This window comes from Oreochromis aureus, linkage group 6 (assembly GCF_013358895.1).
Source record: "Oreochromis aureus strain Israel breed Guangdong linkage group 6, ZZ_aureus, whole genome shotgun sequence".
Classification (NCBI taxonomy): Eukaryota; Metazoa; Chordata; class Actinopteri; order Cichliformes; family Cichlidae; genus Oreochromis; species Oreochromis aureus.
This window is the reverse complement of record NC_052947.1, coordinates 32,097,915-32,110,654: the sequence shown is the minus strand read 5'-3', so window position 1 is coordinate 32,110,654 and position 12,740 is coordinate 32,097,915. Positions and strand designations below refer to the sequence as shown.

Sequence of the window (12,740 nt, the reverse complement as noted above, 5' to 3'; positions counted from 1 at the left end):
TGCCACTCTCATCTGAACATTTATAAGTGTTCTGACCTGACACGCTGAAGTGATTGCTGGAACCTCAGATTTCATGAAACCTTAAAAACATTTACTTTTACTACTTTCAGCTCGACTTCAGTCTACATATCATCAAACGTTCTACCATCAGCTGTTGGTATCAGCTGTTACCCTCTAGGCAGTTTTCGGACAGCTGGCTTCCAGAAATTATAACGTCCTGACCGTTAAGGTCCTGTTCTTCCGGCCTCTTCTCGCTGGGTTTGTTCTACAGTCCATACTCTGCCCTGTCTCCTCCACTCTGAGGTACACTGCATCAGAACTACTCTATCTACGCTTCCAGCATCTCTGCCCTTCCACTTGCTTTACTGCTTCACCCGGACATTGCCTGGTGCCCGAGTCCAAAGTAATGTCCACAGCAGATCCAGACAGAATTATAGGATCGACAGCATTAGCCTGATACCATCCCTGTGGTCATCTCACCGTTGCTCCACTAGGAAGCCTGGTGGACAGACTGCTGACTGTAGTGTGCTTGCTAGCCTTGCCAGGTCAGCTTGCAATGCTAGCGGCATGTCTGATTTCTCTCCAGCAAGGGACCTTTTGTCTATGATCTTAATTATCATAAACTTGACTTTCCATGTCTAACAGAGACCTGTCATCATCCAAATGATTTCCTCGAACTCAGTCTGACCACTCTGCTTGGATTTGTTTACACCTGCCAACCCCGTGTGTCTGGACGTGGGGGTGACCTTGCGATCTTATACAACAGCAAGTATAAGGTATCTTCTCTTTCTGCTCCTGCCTATTCCTTGTTTGAATCCATGATGATACAAATTAACGGACCATTTCCCACGATTTTAGTTGCTGTTTACTTTCCACCTAAACCAAACTCTGATTTTTCAATGGACTTTTCTGACTTTCTTGCTGAAATTCTGCTCTTATCTCCAAATATGCTACTGCTGGGAGTTTGAATATCCCCATGGACAGCACATCAAATTCATCCACAAGAGATTTTATATCCTGTCTCGAATATTTCTGCTTACAGCAATAGATGAACGTCCCCACACACTCCAAAGGACATATTTTGGATCTTGTCTGCTGTACTGGTGTCACCCCAAAGAACTGTGCTGTATCAGTCATGCCTTTTTCAGATCATAAATTTGTTTTATTCAGTGTTAGTCTCCCACTGTACAAAGATAATCAAAACCGCAGAACAACAAAATAAGACGGTTAAAAGCCTGGAGAGCTTTGTATTAATTACTAAACAGTTCAGCATCATTGCTCAAATAGAACTACATACTGTACAGGTGCATTGTGTCATTACCATGATTTTCTTATTTAGGACTGATGTTAACATGAAAAAGACAGTGGTACAAATGAGTAAACAGCCCAATAACACGGGGTTTTGGTGTTTAGAAAGCAGAGAGCCAAAGGTACTAATTAAGCAAACAAGCACTCATTTGTTTACAACCTGTGACTGACAGGTCATTAGGATATATGCATACTGTAGGTAATCTTCTATTCCTACTCTAATAATCAGTGTTAAACTAATACATCACCAGCAGGGGGCTCACTATGACACACTAACCAGTAATATTGCACGTAAAGGAAGAAAATTTATATGATATCAAAGTCTTGTCAAATGTTCAAGTTGACAGTTTTGTGCATGTTTATGTGTATCATGACCATTTTACTTTTCACTGCTGTATTTTTGACTCCAAATGTCTAAAACTGACACTGCAGCAAAGTGGGGACTTCTTTAAATAGTTCAAAACAATAAACCAAACCAAAAACTAATATATAAAATAGAATAAATGTAATGTTTAATTACTGTATGTAAACAAATTTGATTGTATTTCACTTTGTGTATTTGTTCACTTAAAAATCATATTGAGATTTTGCATTATTGGGTTTTGACATTTTTAAAAAACACAGAGCACATATTTTTATGAACACTAAGCAATAAAAAGCAAAGCTATGAACCACAGATACCTTACAGTTAGTTCCATTCATAATTGGACACTGACATAAGTTTTGTTTTTTTACCCCTTTACCAGAACATATTCTAATTATAGTTATACAATGGACATTGACGTAATGTGTAGACTCTCAGCTTTTCATTTTCGGGGTATTCACAGTCAAATTGAATAAAGGGTTTTGGAGTTTCAGCTTCTTAACATGTGCCAACTGCTTTTTAAAGGGACCAGAAGTAACTGGACAACTCAAAGGCTGTTTCATGGGCAGGTGTGGGCACTTCCTTTATTATGCCATTATTAATTAAGCAGATAAAGGGCCTGGAGTTGATTTAAGGTGTGGTGCTTGCATTTGGAATATTTTGCTGTGAACAGACAACATATGGCCAAAGGAGCTCTCCATGCAGGTGAAAAAAGCCATCCTTAAGCTGAGAAAACAGAAAAACCCATCTGAGAAATTGCTTCAAGTGATGAAATCTACAGTTTGGTACATCCTGAGAAAGAAAGCAGTGATAAGCTCAGCAATGCAAAAAGACCTGGATGTCCATGGAAGACAACAGCAGTAGATGATCGCAGAATCATTTCATGGTGAAGAGAAACCCCTTCACAACAGCCAACCAAGTGATAACACTCTCCAGGATGTAGGTGTATCGATATCCAAGTCTATGCTGGTGTGGAATGGCTTATGATCCAAAGCATACCACATCATCTGTAAAACACGGCAGAGGCAGTGTGCTTGGGTGTGCATGACTGCCAGTGGCACTGGGACACTAGTGTTTATTAATGATGTGACACAGGACAGAAGGAGCCAAATTAATTCTGCGGTGTTCAGACATACTGTCTGCTCAAATCAGGCTAAGTGCAGTCAAATTGAATGGGTGGCATTTCATAATACAAATGAACAATGACCCAAAACATACAGCCAAAGCAACCCAGGAGTTTATTAAACCAAAGATTATTCTTGAATGGCGAAGTCAGTCACCTGATCTTAACCCAACTGGGCATGCATTTTATTTGTTGAAGACTAAACTTCGGATACAATGGCCCACAAATAAACAGCAACTAAAAGCTGCTGCAGTAAAGACCTGTCAGAGCATTTAAAAGAAGGAAACCCAGCACCTGATGATGTCCATGAGTTCAAGACTTCAGGCTGTAATTGCCAGCAAAGGGTTTCAATCATGTATTATAAGTTAATATTTTATTTTCAGTTATTTAATTTGTCCAATTACTTTTGAGTCCCTGAAATGAAGGGATTGTGTTAAAAATGCATCAGTTCCTCACATTTTGATGCAATCTTTTTGTTCAGCCCACTCAGTTGAACAGCTGACAGTCTGAAATTCAACTGCACCTGAGTTGTTTCATTTAAAGAAAATAGTTGTCTCTGTCCAAATATTTATGGACTGTATCTTCTGTCGGGTTTATGGAAATTTTCATTGCAGTAGATTTATTCACTTGCGGTCACGTTTTCGTAGTGTACTTCTACATCTACTTCTTCATAGACGTTACTGGTGCTTTGGTCATTGGAGGTCACCACACCTTGATTTTTATAAATCTAAAAAAGAATCAAGACACATTAAACAGAATAAATGAATGACACGTGCAGAGAACTGAGTTGTGGACACATTTAGAAATTTTCTACAATTACACTAAAGAAGTATTGCTTTATGGTTGTACACCTTAACAGTGAGTCAAGTTGTAGTGTACACGTATGTCTGTCCAGATTTGTAATATGTATAAAGAAAACTGAAGAAACCTATGGAAGCACGATTAACAGGGCGACAATTGTAATGTGTTTAGCAACTAAGTAAGACTCTGACAGGACACAAACTGTAGATAATACTTAGAATCTGTACCTAGAATCAGTATTTTAACACATGAAAGAAGGAATTTTTTAACACAGCTTTTCCAAACGTCCTGGTTTTTAATTTGGATGCTTACATTATTATCTTTGCACTCAGATGTAAAATTATTTCACAAAAACCAAAAACTATAAGCATCAACAATGATTAGCCTCCTTAAAGCTAGTCCGTATTGCAGTCATTTTTTATAGTTTTCAACAACTCTCACACACATCGACTGGGGAAATCCTGGCCCATTCCTCTTTATTGAATCTTTTAAGTTCCTCCAGGTTTGATGGTCTTCTGGCATGGAACCTTGGTCTTCAGTTCACCCCACTTCACTTTGATGAGGTTCACTTTGGTCTTTCGGAGGTCATTCTTCATTCTTTGCCAAGAGTGAGGTATCTTTTGAGTCGTGACCCTAGTTTTGCTGCTAACTGCTTGAGGTTGTCTTTCAAAATCATCACATATCCTTATTTCTTTACTGATTCCTTCCACTTTCACAAGATTCCCATTTCCAGATGCACCACAGCATAATCACACAGTTTTCTTTGAGATCACTTCTTTCGTACCTCTCCCAGGCTTGTTGCGTACCGTGTCACTCTCTTTGAATTTCCTGATCTCACTTCAGTTCTTGACACTCTACATTAAAAAGTATTTTTTGCAATTCGAAAGAGATTTGCTTTAGTTTTTGAACTGTTTGTAAATTGGAAGAAAACCCAAAGTTTTAACCACATCCTTGCATAGCAGCAGTTCTATGGCTTAATAAAAAAAGGTCAGTTTTTAATAGGGCTTATTATACTGACTGTGATAGTCACAAGTGCTGTATTGTGTGGAAAAAGTGCGCCACCCAGTGGACACTAGAGGGACAGAAAATAATCAGCAGGTTACTGGTCACTATGGTCATCTTCTTATAAACACCAGAAACACTACATTGATCCTGCTATTTTTTCCCCCAAATGTTTCTGTGAATGTGTACAGACTAGTTTGTTTAGAAATGCTGTGTTTAAAATCACTTGTTCTGTTAAAAAAAAAACATATCTGTGACATTTTTTTACAAACATACTTCTCTATTAAGACTTTACACTTTAGTTTTCTTACTTTACTTTGTGCTGCATCAATCACCTCCTTTTTCCTAGATGCATTTCTCCTCAGGGAGAGAACAGCTTCTGAAAACACACAGCATTAGATATGGTTATGCTGTATTTACATGCACATTTGAGTGTAAGAGTCTCTCTGTTCACATGAGTGTAAAAGATACCTTCAATCCTGGAACGTCTGTACTTATAAACAAGAACTAGGATACATATCAAAAGCAGTACAGGGGGTATCACATAGAGTGCTGAAAAAGAAAAAAACAACAAAAAACTATTGTTCTCATAACACTTAACAGCAGAAGTACAGGTTAACAATCATACATCTGTAATATATCTTTAATCGTTTTACCTGGGTTCTTTTTTCCCAGAGTGCTCTGTGGAAAGACTGCAAGAGAAACTAACTATAAGTGCTCTTAGCAACGTTATTTTAACACAGACTTTAATACAATGACAGGAGATGATAAACTAAAAATTTGTATTGCGTCCTTTTAATGCTACAACAGTTTGTCAAAGAAACTTATTGTACAGAACAACAAAATTAGACAGTTAAAAGCCTGGAGACCTCTGCATTAATTAATTGATTAACAATTCAGCATAACTGCTTAAAAACACAGCTGCACACAGGTGAATGGTGTCATTACCATGATTTTCTTAAAGCCAGCAGTGCAAAATTATAAAAAGTCCAATCACACAGGGTTTTTTGCCATATAGGTGTATTGAAACCAGATACACAAAGGAGCTAATTATGCAAACAAGGACTCTGCATTTATTAACAACCTGTGACTGACAGTTTGTTAGGAAATAAGCACACTGTGGATAATCCTCTATTCCTACTCTTATAATCAATGTTACACTAATACATCACCAGCAGGGGGCTCACTGTGTACTATCCAGTAATACTGCAGGTAAGGGAAGGAAATTGATTTTCTTGGCTTCTCTGAAGGATATCCGTCTGCATCTGATATCAAAAGAGAGTGCTGGGCTGTTTTCAAAACATTTCTGTGTATCATTGCCATTTTACTTTTCACTGCCCCATTTTTCAATCCAAATGTCTTAAACTGACACTCTAACAATGTGGGGAATAATTATTTGCTCCTCTGCTAAGTTTGCTGACTTATAACAAAATGAACAGTCTCCAATTGTTTAATTGTAGTTTCACTTTAATGGAGAGAGTATTAACCTAAGCTTAGGAAATGTAACTAATATATATATATATATATATATATATATATATATATATATATATATATATATATATATATATATATATACACCACCCAGCACGCCCTCACGGGCGGTTTATCCTTCACGCTCGGGTCCTCTACCAGAGGCCTGGGAGCTTGAGGGTCCTGCGCAGTATCTTAGCTGTTCCCAGGACTGCGCTCTTCTGGACAGAGATCTCCGATGTTGTTCCCGGGATCTGCTGGAGCCACTCGCCTAGCTTGGGAGTCACTGCACCTAGTGCTCCGATTACCACAGGGACCACCGTTACCTTCACCCTCCACATCCTCTCGAGCTCTTCTCTGAGCCCTTGGTATTTCTCCAGCTCTCGTGTTCCTTCTTCCTGATATTGCTGTCATTCGAACCGCTACATCGATCACTACGGCCGTCTTCTTCTGTTTGTCTACCACCACTATGTCCGGTTGGTTAGCCACCACCATTTTGTCCGTCTGTATCTGGAAGTCCCACAGGATCTTAGCTCGGTCATTCTCCATCACCCTTGGGGGCATCTCCCATTTTGACCTCGGGACTTCCAGGTTATACTCGGCACAGATGTTCCTGTACACTATGCCGCCACTTGGTTATGGCGTTCCATGTATGCCTTGCCTGCTAGCATCTTGCACCCTGCTGTTATGTGCTGGATTGTCTCAGGGGCATCTTTACACAGCCTGCACCTGGGGTCTTGCCTGGTGTGATAGACCCCAGCCTCTATGGATCTTGTACTCAGAGCTTGTTCTTGTGCTGCCATGATTAGTGCCTCTGTGCTGTCTTTCAGTCCAGCTTTGTCCAGCCACTGGTAGGATTTCTGGATATCAGCCACCTCCTCTATCTGCCGGTGGTACATACCGTGCAGGGCCTGTCCTTCCATGATGGTTCCTCGTCTCCCTCCTCTTTCTTGGGTTTCTGCTGCCTGAGGTATTCACTGAGCACTTTCGGTCAGTTGGGGCCATCTTCCCAATGTATTCTTGGATGTTCGTTGTCTCATCCTGGACTGTGGTGCTGACACTCACCAGTCCTCGGCCCCTTCCTTCCGCTTAGCGTACAGCCTCAGGGTGCTGGACTTGGGGTGAAACCCTCCATGCATGGTAAGGAGCTTTCTTGTCTTTATGTCAGTGGCTTCTATCTCCTCCTTTGGCCAGCCTATTACCCCAGCAGGGTACCTGATCACGGGCAGGGTGTGGTGTTGATAGCCCGGATCTTGTTCTTACCGTTCAGCTGACTCCTCAGGACTTGCCTGACCCTCTGCAGGTACTTGGTGGTTGCAGCTTTTCTAGCGGCCTCTTCATGGTTCCCATTCACCTGCGGGATCCCCAGGTACTTGTAACTGTCCTCTATGTCTGCAATGTTGCCTTCTGGTAGTTCGATCCCCTCAGTTCTGACTACCTTTCCTCTCTTTGTTACCATCCGACTACACTTCTCCAGCCCGAATGACATCCTGATGTCATTGCTGTATAGCCTGGTAGTGTGGATCAGTGAATCGATGTCTCGTTCACTCTTGGCATACAGCTTGATGTCATCCATGTACAGGAGGTGGCTGACAACTGCTCCGTTCCGTAGTCGGTATCCGTAGCCAGTCTTGTCAATGATCTCACTGAGGGGGTTCAGGCCTATGCAGAACAGCAGTGGGGACAGAGCATCTCCTTGGTAGATCCCGCACTTGATGGTGACTTGTGCTATAGGCTTGGAGTTGGCCTCTAGTGTTGTATGCCACATCCCCATTGAGTTCCTGATGAAGGCTCTTAGGGTCCTGTTGATCTTGTACAGTTCTAGGCATTCCAGTATCCAGCTGTGGGGCATTGAGTCATAGGCCTTCTTGTAATCAATCCAGGCTGTGCACAGGTTGGTCAGTCTGGTCTTGCAGTCTCGGCTGACTGTTCTGTCTACCAGTAGCTGGTGTTTTGCGCCTCTGGTATTCTTGCCAATCCTTTCTGTGCCCGCTCATGTATTGACCCATGTGCCTGTTCCGTCCGACCTTCGGTTAGCCATTCCGGTGTCTCTCGTTAACTAGCATACACACATATATATATGTGTGTATGTATATATATATATGTGTATATATATATATATATATATATATATATGCATATATATGCACATTACAGATAAATATTGTGATGAGTGAGAGGCAGCAATGGGTTTTGGTAGTGATTTACCAGAGTAGTAGGTAAGGCTTAGTTGTTGTTTTGTTTTTTTGTTTATTTATTTATTTATTTCTGTACAGTGCTCAACATAAATGAGTACACCCCGCTACATTTGTCAGAAAACCTTTAGTTTCCTTTCAGAATCAACATTTTCTATGAGATATACATACAGTATATACTATACTACAAAATACTGCCACAAATGTGGACCATTGATTGCAAACAAGATTTGTTAATTTGCACACACAAAAAACTGATTTTCCTAACAAATTCATTCAAGCCTATGTCACAAAAATGAGTACACCCCAATTATAGTCTTAGGAGAAAAGCCACACTTAAGACTACAAAATTCGTATTAACAGGCATTCAACCACAGGTGAGTCTAATGATTCATTTAAGATGTGTCCAGCACACAGGTAACCATAAAAGGGCATTAAAAAGAAAAGCCCTTCCCATTTCATGCTGTCAGCAATGGCTCCACATGGAAGAGAAATGCCAGAAAATCTGAGAAAGGAAATCATTTCTTTACACAAAAAAGGTGAGGGCTACAAGAAGATCAGCAAACCTTTACATATCAGTCAAAATACTGTAGCAAAAGTGATCCAAAAATTTAAGAAAGATGGAAGTGCAACCATTTTACAGAGACGTCCAGGCCTCCCACGGAAGTTAACATCTCGACAGGAGCGTCTTCTGATGAGAAGGGTTGAAGAAAATCACCATGCAAGTTCACTGCAGTTAGCTAAAGAAGTAGAAAACCAAACTGGAGTGACCGTTTCCCGTGACACCATACAGTGCACACTGCAGAGGAATAGCATGCATGAGTATCGTCCACGAAGGAAGCCACAAAAACGCACACCTAGAATTTGCTAGGGAACATTCTGAAAAAGATGAAGACTACTGGGACTCTATACACTGGAGTGATGAGACAAAGATCACTGTTTTTGGAACTAATAGTTTTAAAAGAGAAATGCATGGTGCCTACAGTGAAACATGGTGGTGACAGTGTCCTTATGTGGGGCTGCATGAGCGCTGCTGGTATTGGGGAGCTGCATTTCATTGATGGTATCATGAACATGAAATAATAAATAATAAACAATGTACTGTTCTATAAGATGCTGCCATCACTCTGTACACTTGGTCGTCGTGCACTTTTCCAACACGACAATGATCCAAAACACACATCTAAAGCTACTGTTGCATTTCTGAAGAAGAACAGGGCGAAGGCGATTGAATGGCCAAGCATGTCTCCTGATCTGAACCCAATTGAACACCTGTGGGGAATTCTGAAGCGACAAGTTGAGCATCACTCTCCATCCAGCATCCAGGCTCTAAAAGAGGTTAATCTTGAAGAATGGAAAAAGATAGATGTTGCAATATGTCGCCAACTTGTTCATTCCATGCCTAGAAGACTTGGTGCTGTCCTTGAAAATCACGGTGGTCATACAAAATACTAGATGTAGTAGTTTTTGTTGCGGGGTGTATTCATTTTTGCTTCAACCAAAATGAAGATTTTGTGATCTAAGTTATATTATTAACCTTAATTTCATGTTATGGAGTTAAACAAGTGTTCAATAAAACTCAGCCTTGTGAAAATTTTGGAAATTGTTCTTTTGTTCTTTGAGCTACTGATTAAATTCGTACTTTTTAAAGGGGCTGTACTCATTTATGCTGAGCACTGTATGTATTTATTTAAATTTTTTGGTTGGGAGCACTGGACTAACAGTTTTTATTAGATCCCACCTGAAACAACTGAATGATAACCTACACACCTACACAAACCCACACATGTGCAATAAGACTGCTATACGTGCAATTCTTCTTCTGACGGAGTTGTGTTTTTGTATTTTCCTACTCAGTTGTATATAGTATTTGTATTTCTATTTTATTCTATTGTATATATTATTCTATTCTATTTTATTCTATTGTATATAGTATTTTATTTTATTTTATTTTATTGTATTTTATTGCATTCCAGTGTTTTCTAATTTCTGCTATATAACTTTGCACTTTTGCTGTAACAAAACAAATTTCCCACCTGTGGGACTAATAAAGGCCATCTTATCTTATCTTATCTTATCTTATCTTATCTTATCTTATCTTATCTTATCTTATCTTATCTTTACTCTCTGTTTCCATAATGGAGCTCAAACAAACACATCCTACAAACACATTTATTGTATTATGTATACAAAAGTGTTTAACATACCTGACAACTGAATCTTGGTGTAGTTTCCAACTCTCCACTGTGAGTCTGACCCACACCAGTATGTCCCAGCATCAGCTACTTCCAGCTTTGAGATCATCACAACGAAAGTGTCGGAAGAAGCATTTTGTAGTGTGAATCTGCTTTGATTCATTAGCATTTCTGTGCAGCTGTTGTGCTGGTCTCCCTTACAGAGGAACTTCCTGTTGTCCCGGTGTTGTGAAGGATAAGGGCACTGCAACGTTAGTGGATGTCCCACAGTACCATTTATTTTAGTTGATTTGACACAGCAGAACTCTGTATGAATGAAAGAAAAAGGTTATTTCAGAATCATCAAATATTCAACTGATGTAATGAAATACACTGTAGCTTTGACTGCTCACCTTCAACTTTAAGCTCAACAGCAGAGAAAACATCCAGGTCAAAGTTTCTTTGGACACCACAAAGGTATGACCCTGAATCGTCTTGCCTCAAACTGGTGATGTTCACAGTAAATTTTTTCAACATTTTATCATCATCAAGTCTGAATCGTCCATTTTCCTTGTTGTAAGAGGTGATTAGTGCCTGCTGAAGACATGTGGAGGGCCGGTTTCCTCTGCAGATGTACTTCAGGCTGTTCTGGTACTGAGGCTCAGATGGACAACTAATGGATACTGAATATCCCTGATAACTCAAAATTTTGGTCACAGTGTCACAGCAGTGGTCTGTCAACAGGGGTAAAAGCATCAGAAGACATGTTACACCCATTAAACAGTTGTATATAAAACTTAAGGATTTCCATCATTTGATGCACATGTAGAGGTTTAAATTTTACAGCAGAGAAACAGATAATCCTGAACAAACAGAAACTATCTATGAATTTCTTATCTTTAACTGTAACTCACTTTCATTGTGCAACAGAATTTCACCACGTCTTTGTTTACCTTTTACTACTTTCAACTTGACTTCAGTGTAGATATCGCTTCCAGTTCTGGTCACCCCACACCAGTATTTCCCATCATCCTCAGAATGAAGATCAGAGATGGTCGTTGTAAAGATTCGGTCTTTTTTGTCATCATGGATCATGTATTTCATTTTCCATGATTTTGATGTTGTAATAAGAACATCATCACTGCCACAATCGTTCTTACACAGGTACTTCTCATAAGACTCGTAACCCTCATCATATGAGCAGGAAACTTTAACCGCACTCCCCACATATCCAGTCATATGGATCACCCCTACTGCACTGGTCACACACCTCAGAGCAACTGGAAAAAGAATGTGAAACATTTTTTTGTGTGCGTTTTCTTTTTGGTCATCATGCTAGGTTTCATACTATCAATGTTAGTGCTGTATAACTAAATTACCAAGACTGAAAAAGTGTTTGGCCTACTGTTCTTCTAAATTACTAGAAGAGATATATGTACTACTTAATCTACATCAGCCTCTGATCTTTATATTTTAGTTATTTACCAGTTTAAACAACTTACTGCAAAAGGTGAACAGCAGGTTTTGAAGTCTCCTCATCTTTGCTTTAGTTTGTCCAAATAGAGCCTTGACAGGAAAATTTCTGAGTTTAAAAAAATGATGGAAACAATAGGTGTTATATAACGCCATAGTAATGTGAAAGGAGGGGTAGAGCTGGACCATTAACACAGATGAGGTAGGGCATTCTTAGTTGGGCTTCCGAAATAGCTGACACATGCCATCTAGTGGTTAAAGAAGATTTCACAAGCTTTCCATAATAGCATAGCATTACATGGCATAGAATAGAATAGAATAGAATAGCATAGAATAGAATAGAATAGAATAGAATAGAATAGAATAGCCCTTTATTGTCATCAATGAAATTGTGTGTGTGCCACACCAACTGTGCCGGAATAAAATATAAATAGTAGACAGCAGGAATCCCTTTTTTAAGAGAAAGCTATTGAACAAACTACTACTCTATTGCTAAGTAAAAGACAGAGAAAAAATTAACCAAAGATAAAGTATGGAGAAAAAAGCAGGAGCAACCGAAACAGGCTGGTTGACATATGCATGCTGCACAAAGAAGCTGGAGGTGTAGTACCTGATTTACCTGAAGCGCCAACCAGAGGGCAGGAGGTCAAACAGGTGGTATGCAGGTTGCAAGGGGTCACCTGTGATGGTCCTGGTTTTCCTGAGACAGGAGGAGCTGGTGATGGCCTCCAGGGGTGGCAGAGGGCAGCCATCCCTGGAGCCCACCTGTTCTCAGTTATGGCCTTTGCGTACCAAACACCCAGGCAGTAGGAGAGTACACTCTGGGG

The 12,740-nt window shown here is 40.0% G+C and overlaps 1 protein-coding gene across 2 annotated transcripts; it reads right to left on the bottom strand.

Annotated features, from left to right (window-relative positions):
• Positions 1-369: 369 nt before the first annotated feature.
• Positions 370-12,740, bottom strand: LOC116328089 (polymeric immunoglobulin receptor-like). 2 transcript variants are annotated; one of them, XM_039613285.1, is made up of 9 exons: positions 12,524-12,740; positions 11,943-12,022; positions 11,394-11,720; positions 10,854-11,174; positions 10,474-10,767; positions 5,255-5,290; positions 5,070-5,150; positions 4,910-4,977; positions 370-3,522 (listed from the first exon to the last, which is right to left on the bottom strand). In XM_039613285.1, the coding sequence occupies exons 2-9, from the start codon at positions 11,977-11,979 to the stop codon at positions 3,415-3,417; spliced, it is 1,272 nt and encodes a 423-aa protein (XP_039469219.1). In that variant the 5' UTR covers positions 11,980-12,022; positions 12,524-12,740; the 3' UTR covers positions 370-3,414. The 2 variants fall into 2 exon arrangements, with proteins under 2 accessions (XP_039469219.1, XP_039469220.1); XM_039613286.1 differs by lacking the exon at positions 370-3,522 and adding an exon at positions 3,553-4,668.

Coding starts and splice junctions, on each gene's coding strand:
- LOC116328089 (XM_039613285.1), bottom strand. CDS start 11,979: ATGAGGAGACTTCAAAACCTGCTGTTCACCTTTTGCA. Junction 5,291..10,473: donor CACCAAGATTCAGTTGTCAG/GTATGTTAAACA, acceptor TTTCTCTTGCAG/TCTTTCCACAGAGCACTCTG. Junction 3,523..4,909: donor TTGATGCAGCACAAAGTAAA/GTAAGAAAACTA, acceptor ATTCTTTTTTAG/ATTTATAAAAATCAAGGTGT.